This window comes from Belonocnema kinseyi, chromosome 6, assembly GCF_010883055.1.
Source record: "Belonocnema kinseyi isolate 2016_QV_RU_SX_M_011 chromosome 6, B_treatae_v1, whole genome shotgun sequence".
Lineage (NCBI taxonomy): Eukaryota > Metazoa > Arthropoda > Insecta > Hymenoptera > Cynipidae > Belonocnema > Belonocnema kinseyi.
Genome location: NC_046662.1, coordinates 96,028,538 through 96,039,083, shown reverse-complemented (window position 1 = coordinate 96,039,083; position 10,546 = coordinate 96,028,538). Strand labels below are relative to the sequence as shown.

The following is a 10,546-nucleotide window of genomic DNA, read 5'->3' as shown; positions in this document are numbered from 1 at the left end:
AATCTCTATCCCATCCACACACTACTCCTTTCCCCTGCCGAGTGAGTCACGCCTACCCCGAAAGGGAAATGGCTTAATGGTGCAATAATAATAATAATAATACTTAAATTAAAGAACGAATTTGTTTGATTCAAGCAAATATTAGTTCTTTGTGCATCCGCTTCAGTTTCGGGGCGCTGCAGCGTCACTTAGTTTTAGGCAGTCAAAATGAGGGTTGAATCGTTGAATGTGTCGGCGTGTTTGTTCGCGGAGTGTGTAAGCAGTAATGCAAAGGCTGTACCTAAGCGAAGCCTTGGAAATTTGCAAGTTACATTGGGCAAGCTTGTAAAGGGTTGTTTTTTCACCAATTCCAGACAGTCGCCAGTTTTATTTCTAAGTAACTTCATACATATATGTAAGATGCTTTGAGAAAATTGCTGGAAACCTGGGACCTACCCAGTGATTTAATTAAAATTTTTTTAAAAAGTTATTTTCTTGCTATATTCTTATCCCTATTAAAAAGAGTTAAGGCTTTATTTTGAGCTTTAAGATTTTTAGAGTGTCTTCTAACCTACAGCTGTTACTGTCACCATAGCGAAAAACATGGGTTATTGAAAACAAAATCCTTTTTTAAATCAAAATGAAAATTTATTTAAATCGAACAAAATCTTCAATTAATTTAACACAAAAAACGTTGAACTTAAACAATGGTTTTATTTCATTTAAACAAAATATATATTAAAATCTAAAATGTATCAACCAAAAAATTTGTTTCAATCAAACATATGTATGTTTTACTGTATAACAAAGAAAGAATATGTTTGATTCAAACATAATATATTTAATTCAGACAGATCTTTTTCTCAGTGTACACTGTTTGATTAGACAGCGAAAAAAAATAGTTTTTCAGTCGAGATAGCTTGGCATTTCAAATTAAAAGTGATAAAAATGAATCACCTGAACGATGTCACCGAAGTCACCGCCAGTTGCATTAAACATGATTTTGCAGAAGTAAGGCACCTTGTCTTCCTTTGGCCGATGGAGTTCCAGGTCGTAAGTTTTCCCCACCTCTCCATAGTATGTTTTGTTGCAAGCTGTAACAAAGCCACCAGAACAGGCATATCAATCTCTCACCATGATTTATGCTGTTTCGCGAACACACTTCTTCTTGAACTACAAGAAAAAACTTTTCTACGCATCGCAATTCTCTTCGTTCGATCTAAGAAAAGAAGTCCGGATAGTTCACGATGAAAGCTAAAAGCTGTGCTTCTTGGATAATAATTTAAGGACTTTAACAGGAAACATTGCAAAAGTGAAAAATTTTGTGTTCTTGTCAAGTTTTCAGGTTCTTTGTAATTCCTCCAAAACCGCATGAGATATACTTTTAACTGTGGAGGTATACACAATATAAATTTAATATGCTAATTTTTTTCATCGATTTCCTGTCCATGTTATTCACAAGTTGAAAAAACTTGGATAAAAATGTATTCTAAATCGTTCAAAAAGGAGTGCATAACTACCTACCGAATATATTACATAACATATGTAAATCATTAGTGTTGGGAATAAGCCGATTATTATATACGTTTTTTATAAACGAATGCATATTTTTTACTTTTTTAAAGCCTAAAAGAAGGGGGATATTGCGAATAAAGGTTATACAATTATTAAACTTTGTACTAGAAAAGTTATTCAGAAAATGAAATGTGTATACATGGAAACATAGAATTGTTCAAAAAATATTATAAATGGACAACTAATATCAAAACATGAGAAAAATACGTTAATATTTTAATATTTATATTTTACATTTTTTGTGATAGAAAAATTATGTTTTGGCAAACACTCACTTTGAAACACCCAAGGATGTTATTAAGGGTGTCAGATACTTAAACAACACTTTTTTGGTTTAAAATTTAGTATTTGAATGTATTGAATTATTTAACCTTTGTCTCTTAAATAATTTTATTTGTTTATAAAATAAAAATGTGTATTTCATATGATTTTCTTAACGATATATGTACTATTTTTATTTACAATACTAGGGAATGCTAAACGGTGGTAAGTCTATCATTATTTCTATTAGATTATTACATGTAGATGAAGTGTCATCTATTTTTTAATGCGGCGGTTATTAAACTGATCCATCCGGGTGCACACAAAAATGACTTAATGGTTGAAAATTATTTCTATTGAAAAGTCTTTTGTCTCTCCTTTAAAATTAGTTTAATTGGACTTGGTACCGTTTAGCATTCTCCGCTTTAATTATAGAGCTATTATAATTATGTTAGGTTATGAGACCAATTAAATTTATCAACTGAAAGCGAAAATTTAGAACAACATAGTATCACTTCGTGCTTAATATTCATGTGTGAATGATAAACGTAAATTTCTTAATCGAAAAATGAACATTTTTACGATTATCTGACGTATTTTGTTTATAACAAAAATATGTGTTTTTATACAGTTTCTCGATTAAATAATATCATTAATTATTCATTTATGACTCAGTGATAGTATTCTGAATTGTATAGCAGAGAAAAAGGTGAGACAAGGACAGTGTGAGATATATATAGGCTTAAGAAAAAGGATCAATATATTCATAGGCTATAATTAGCTAAGATTTTAAAAGTAAAATAAAAAAATTTATATTTCACTTTTTGAAATAGAATTGGAGTCGTGTGAAACTTAGAGAATGCATTGATAGAGAAGAGCATTTTTTACAGCATCCCCTTTGGTTTTACAGATAAAAAAAGTAAAAAAAAATGTATTTATCAATAAACGTTTTAATGCAAGGGTAAGTATTTCAATATATACAGCATCAAACAAAGGTGCATTCAAAATATGAAGACCACCAAAATAAAAGAATAAAAAATGGTTCTATGACAAAATTTTTACTTGCTGCTTTACAAACTCAACAACTTCTAATATATTAAAAACTCAAATCCTTCAGACTTTCAAAATTGATTAATTCTGAATCGAAAGCAAATAGATTCCAAGAGGTTTAAGACAAAGAAATTTAAATTGTAAATGAAGACTTTGATATAAGATACCTATCCATCGTGGGACGTGATGCTACGGAAAAAGTCATTTGTCACAAGAGTTGTATTAGTTTGAGGGCGAATTTCGACGAAAGAGAAGCAGGAGCATGGCTCAACGAAAACTCATCAGCGGCTGGATATTCATTATGGGAACGGAGTAAAACGGCATTCACTAGCTAAGTCGGTTAAAAGCTCGTGAATATATGGGCGACCAAATCTATAGGCAGTGATAGAAGTAGGTCGTTCGTCAGCCGAGCATTGTACTGAATACATACTGCATGGCAGTGGTAATGAACCGTCACGGTCAAACGTGGCCACGCTGCTTCCTCCTGTAGAAGTTATTAGTCACATTGAATTTAGTCATTATTTGTATACTTGAGGTGCAAATAAAATATTCGGGTAAAAATAATAGAGAAAATTAGTTATATGGGCTGGTGTACATCTAAAATTTTGAACATAACGAATGTTACGCGATGTTAAATTTTAGGCATTACATTTTTTTAAATTGTCGATTGCAGATAAAATAATACGTTTTAAAACAAATAATAATATAGTATAAGTAAAATAATATTAAACAAATAATAATATAGTAAAAATTAAAAATTTCGAAATTTTTATCTAAAACGAAGTCATGGCTTTTCAATGGTATTTTTGCTCAATAGCGCCCCTTTTTAAATTCTTATAATTTATAATAGAAGGTATTGGATTCGTGTAAATTTAGACTTATCCAGTTGTCGTCAATTCTTGATGTATAGAGACTGCCTGACTGCGAAAAAAATGTTTCCCAAGATAATCACGATCTATCTGCAATTCCTTTCGTTCACTCCTGTTTGGTTAAAAAAGGCAGATCAATTTTTTTCATCTGCATATATAATAAAAAATCGAATATCAATTTTTTTGGCTTAAAATAAATACAAAATTGCGTGTAACCATTTTTCATAGCATCCATAGTTTGGGCTTTGGAATTTGAATGTTTAGATTTTCATCACTTATTATAATAGCAGATATTAAATTCATGTAAATTCAGACCTATCCAGTTTTCAGCAGTTCTCGACGTTTAAGACCTCCTTAGTCAGAAAACGGCTTTCAGGGTAATTTCTGTGTTTGATCTCTCTTTAAACTGACGGCATAATAACTTTTAAAGGAATTTTCTTATCATAATTTTCTTTGGTATATTCTTTTATGGCACAAACGTAAATGTGAAGTTCGTTAGCCAGCTTTCTACCACGAGTATGTGCTTATAGTTTTAGACATGCAAAGTAAAATCAATAAAAATGAACATTCATTTTTCCCACGAAATCACCCTAGATACGATAAATAGTCCAGAGAGCCAATTCTTCGTCTTGGTTTCGACTTGAATTGCTCCTATTCAAGACATGCTGAAGTCGAAAAGTTCGACTTGAGAATGTCTCAGTTTTGAGATGTTTTAAAGACATATTTATGTCTTGCATCGCATTTTTATAACTCCAAGCGTAGCGGTTTAGAACTTGGAGTGTATACCTGTCCTAACAAAAGGCTCATTCTGATTGTCAAAAAAGTTAATGTTTGTAACTGATTAAACAATCTTATATATATTCAGTTAATCTATTTATGGATTTTCATTTGTTTTTTTACGTATTTCTAACGGCTTAGCAGATCCTTCTAGAAAGTTACAATTTTAGTCTTTTTAAGAAAATGTTTAAGGGTTTTGCTTGTTCAGACCCACAGGTGCTGAAGTTAATAATTACAAATTTTTCATTCATCAATTTTAATCTTATTTCTAAATCGAAAAAGGGTCGTCTTGAGACAAGTTTAAGCCGACCATATCAGCCAAGAAAAGGCTCGTTTTGAGACAAGTAAACGTCGTCTTAGCCCAGACATAAAATTATGTGACATAGATTGTACTATTCTGAGGTTAATAGAATTCCTGTTTAATGACCAATGACTAATGATTTTATTGACTACATTGTCAATTTATGCATCTATCCACGGTGAGGAGGTTTAACCCCTACTTTATTTTTTAATATCTGAATAACCTATATGATTTCAACTGTGGTGCAGAAATTAATATAACATGGTTCAACATAGTTTACAAAATTTCGCGTTTTTGACATACTTTAATCGAGTGCGAAGCTTGAAACACGTTATTAAAATTATTCGATAAAGCCGAAGAAGTTTCAACGAGTGGGAATTTATAAATTATGAACAATATTACAGTTGGGGAAGTATGAGGACGAAGCACAAAGCACGAAACCAGACAGACGCGTGCGCTCTTGGCACACTCAGCCTTGCAAACGAAGTGCACGATGAAAAGTAAACGTATCCTTAATTAAAATGCGTTATACTTTGCACTTATTTTTAAAAATAAAAAGTTAAATTTTTGAGGTGGATCTTGAAAAAATTATATCTATATAAGGCACTATCGTACTGATCTTCCCGGGACAAGTCTTTCTAGGATATCATGAGAATGTATTATGATTCGAGGTACCAATGGTCCTTCCTGGAAATCACTTTCCACTCTTATGAGAAAAAAGTTTTAGGGAGTATTGTTTTAGGGAGTATACTTACTATTCGATCCAAGGTACAGATCTCCTCAAGCACTTCAAAATTTAGAAATGCACATACGTTCAGTACGTTAATGGGCATATTAAATATCCTATATTTTTACTAAATTTAATAAATTCTATAATTTTAGTATACTTCCATATACTTAATTTCTCTAATCAAGTTATGTGTATACTAAATGTATTAAGTGCGCAGTATAGAGGGACCCCGAAATCCGCTCCTTTTTTGCGCCCAAAGTAGCCTTTAAAGGAAAGAACAAAAATTGACGCAACAAAGCTCAAACTAATCGTCAATAAATTCTATAATCGGGTTTGTCATTAATTTACCCGAAAACCGGAAACTACCCCTATCAGGGGGTGGAAACTACAGCGGTATCAAGAAAGCAGGTGAAATAGTACTCTTGAAAATCGAAAGATTACTGCTATGAGGGGGTGAAAATTACTTCATTATAGAGGTAACTTTTCGGTTTATAAGGGCTGAAATGTTGCTCAATAAGTAGAATTGAGTTAGTTATTATACATTGACACTAATTAATTTTACCTATAGAAAAAAATAATTAAAAAAATTTTATGCATTTTCTTGTTTATGAAGTATTTTCCACCTCCTTATAGGGCTGGTTTTCGGTTTTTGGGTAAACTAATGACAAATGCGGTTACAGTAATCATTGACAATTATTTTGAGCTTTGTTGCGACAATTTATGTTCTTTCCTTCAAAAGCTACGTTGGCCATAAAAAAAAGGCGGATTTTCGTCTTATTTTGGGGTTCCTCTTTCTTTTATGTATATGAATTTTATAGTTTCTGTATACTAAAATTCACATGCGTGTTTACTATAATCAGCCGCGCAAGCGCGTTTCGATTTTCTTGGTTCGCGCAACCTGGCCGGTGGCAAGCTTTAGTGTGAAACTGAATAATCGAGTAAGGAGCTAAATGAGGTGTCATGATTTGATTTGCCCAATTTCGATTTTGCGGTTATCTGTGGTATTTCATGAATCTTTTGCACCAGCCGATAATTTTGAAAAATCCAATTCCAAAAATCCAAAGAGACCCATTACAAGTTACGGCTTCCCTCTTTCAATTCCTGGATAAAGCGCAAGAGGAGAATAAAAATATCTTCGCGAAGCTGATTTACGAGGAAGAAGAGGAATGTGTTTTTATGAGCATTTATATCCTTTCGGACAATTTTGAGAAAAAAGATTCGATTTCAATCTTACAAGGCAAACAACTAATACAAATTTTCATTTATATTGTTTTCTTTACACTTTATGTGAAAGCTTTTTATGTAAACTTTCTTCAAAAGGATAAAAAAGTGTTTACCATTTCTCTATCATTAGCATACATATATTCAAATTAGTATATACATACAGTAAAATTACTATAAGCGTGTATTCAATTACGTACTAAATTTCAGGTACGTGTACAATAAATTCAGTACATGCATATGCTAAATTTACTATACTCTAGTATACTAAGTGTAATTTCATGCTGTGCATTCTTCCTTCCATTATATGTAGTATAATACTAAATCTAGTGCAGATTTTTTTAACAGTGTAGCCATCGATAAGTATAGTCCGTCGCGTCGACGCGACGTGGACGGTTGAGTTCGAGCAAAGATGTCCGTTAGCCGATTCTTTAGCTTTGGTATACATTAAATGAATTTCGCTACAAAAACAAATATTAACACCTGTCAAAGTAAAATAAGGTATTATTAGCAGCTGTTATTTAAATTGAAAACAACAACATATTCTTTAACAACAAAAAACAGACAGTCTTGTTGTTTTTTTGCTTCAAATTTCTTACCAAAAATAAATGCAATGCTTACGTGAAACTACTAACAATTTTTGGTAATAAACAATAAATCTAGATCATTTTAAACAAATGAGTATTACTCTGCTGCAAACCACTTTGAGCTAACTTCAAAATCAAAGTAATACCCCGAGATTTTCAGTGCAGGGGAAAACAGGGCAAAGTAAATAGCTCGGGTAAAGCGAAGAAGCGCTGTTTCGCTGAAAAGCGATGATAAATAGCTTCATGTGACTCTTTTTCAGCGATAGTGCACTCAATATTGAACATCAAGACCCTACTGGCCAGTTGCAGTAAGTGGTATTACATCTCTTTGCAAAGAATTTCGAAATTTCGATAATTTGTTACGATTTTAAGCATGGTTTATAGTTAATTTATTTTTACTGTCGTTGACGATATTCTAATAAATTCACTTCCTAAAATTACTGCCGAATTCAACATTTGTTTAATAAAAATTGCATTGAGTATCGTCCCGGTAAGAAGCCTTGCATTAAAAAGTATTAGAAAATTTGAATCCCTAAGAATGCCGTTTCTGTCCTTAGTTTTTTAATTCTCATTAGGAGGCGAAAATTATAAGATTTCAATCCCTTTGAAAGCTGATCGGAGCTGTCAGATGTAACCTCGAATACATTGAAAACACAACTTTCGTTTGAAGGATTAGAACGCGCTCTAAAAGCATGAACTTTGCGTAATCTAGTAGAACTGTATGTAAGAATACATTTCTTTATCGTCAAATGATCGCTTTGATCAAATATTATCAATTGAAAAATATAAAATCATGATAAAAAATTAAAAAAATTATTTTTCACCAGAACCTTCTGAGTGGAAATTGATCCTGACATCGTAAAATGACCGATGCTTTGTTTTAAAAAGCTTTTTGCCTGATTATTATTCGGAAAACAGTAAATAAATGTAGCAAAATTTGCTAAATTAAAAGACATTAAAATATTTTTTAATTCTTAGTTGCTTTGTGGTATTCAGCAAAATATTGTCAGTGCTAGGTACAGAAAGGGATTCAATTTGAGAGCAGACATCAACTGTCGTAGATATTCAAAACGGGAGGACAAAAACCGGATCCAGAATTATTTACTATTTCTCACGTTACCACTGAATGAATGAAATTTTTCAATACTTTTTAATGTAAGCCTTTTTACTGGGGTGTGATAAGTGTTGCATAACGATACGAGATGCTTCATTCTCTTACTTATGTCAGTTGTTTGAAAAGTATTCTTAAAAACTGAGAATATCATTCTCTTTTTTTTTTTATCGTCTCATTTCATCTCATTCCTCCCACGAGCTATCGGCGGAACCGTCACTGACGTACATCTATTTAAGGTTATCAAAAAAAAACAATAGTTGATACATTCTATAATGATTTGAAACCAAATCAATCCTTTCTTTGACCGAGGATATTTATGAATCTAAAATCAAGGATTTGAAAATACGCATATATAATATACAAATATATAATATAGAATCACATATTCAAAGGTACGCATTGTACCGAAACGATAAGGATTGAGAAAGGACTTAATGGACTTTTTAATAAAATAAATGTTGAGTTCGAAAAGGTGATTTTTGGCTCAATTTAATTTTAATTTATGTGGACCGTAAGACACAGGTAAGAATCTATGATTTAACATTCAGAATAGTTGATAAAAATGTCAATACCCCATATACGCTCCCAAAAAAGTTTTATTTAAAGAATTCCTGTAAAAAAATGTCTTTTAGGTAAAATAATATGACGTAAAAGGGATGTACCTGAACTTCCGAACGATCAAATTAACCAAATATTTTCCTCCTTTTCTATGTTATCCACAAATATGGTTCCAAATGTAATTTAAACTATGCATTATAATTCTGTTTCAATAATAGATTATTTCCAATATAAAAGGACAAACATTTGATCACTTTTTATGGGTTACAAAGTCATCAGCAAAAATGTTGTTCATTTGCACGTTCAGAAATTCAAAAAAATGTAAAAGGATCACTTTAAGATTTCATTTTTGCAAAAAGTGAATTATTTTTTTAATGAAATTTTCTTTTAAATCTTTTAAAATATCCTAAAATCTTTGAAATTCCGAGTAAAATTCTTTCCAACATTTTTTAATTCTTAAGGTAAATTGAAAATTCCTTATCTTTTAAAATATCATGAAACCTTATAGAAACTAAATTAGAAATACCTTCGCATTTTTTAACTCCCCTAAAAATTCCTTTTGGACTTTGAAAAATCCTAAAATCGCAGTCGCCTGTTTCAAAATTTATTGTTCTTTTGAAGCGAGTTTTGAAATATGCTACTTAATAAATTATTGCATATTATTATAATAATTCTTAATAAGAAAGAAGTGTAAATAAGGCTATTTTGTCCCTAGGAATCCAGAATTAGAAAATAATTTCCTTTATGCATTAAATATGAGACATAACCACAAAGGCTATAAAAAATGAACTAACGCGATAAAATGAAAAGAGGATTATATTATTGAAAATCATATTTAGGAACCTTAATTACTGATAAAAGTATTATATAATTTAATAGAAATACAGATTTTATTCTGAATGCTATGTTTTATTGTGCCTCCTATGTCTACTGTAATATTTTATGACATTACTTATGACATTTGTTTATTTAAGAACGTCAATTCTGACACTGGCATGGCAGTTGATCGCTATATGCGATGTTTCAAGAAGCTCGCTTATATGAGACCAGATGAGATAAGATTTCATAAAAAAGACGAGAGCTTTTCTCGTTATTGCACATTTCTCGTATTCCTCACTCAAATACAAGATTATGTCCCTTGTCATCAGTTTTTATTCTAAATTTTCGCTCCGGGCAAAGTAAATAGGGCAAAGCGGAGGTATATAACTATGTTCAGAGAAGCAATTAGGCGGTATTATCGGAACACATTTTTACCTATCATGCCGCTTGACTATTTTCAAAATAGTATGACAAGTGTGGTGAAGGGGGCACTAAAAATAAACTCCATCAGCTCAGCGGCAAAGAAATATTACGATGATTAAACTTGTGATGTGATCCCTTATTCGCTTGGTTCTCCTGTCAGACAAATGAATACAATCTATTGTTTAAGTTCCGTTATTTCTTGGACATTTTGCATATCCTATTAAGATAAAAAAGAAGTATTAAATATTTTTCCACAAAGAAAAAAAAAATATTTGACATAAA

The 10,546-nt window shown here is 31.4% G+C and overlaps 1 protein-coding gene across 1 annotated transcript in view; it reads right to left on the bottom strand.

Annotated features, from left to right (window-relative positions):
• LOC117175507 overlaps nucleotides 1–10,546 on the bottom strand; it is a 116,851-nt gene that overhangs the window by 47,258 nt on the left and 59,047 nt on the right. Inside the window, exon 3 of the mRNA XM_033365215.1 lies at nucleotides 937–1,073. Within this exon, the coding sequence (XP_033221106.1) occupies nucleotides 937–1,073 (137 nt within the window). The remainder of the gene's footprint in view (nucleotides 1–936; nucleotides 1,074–10,546) is intronic.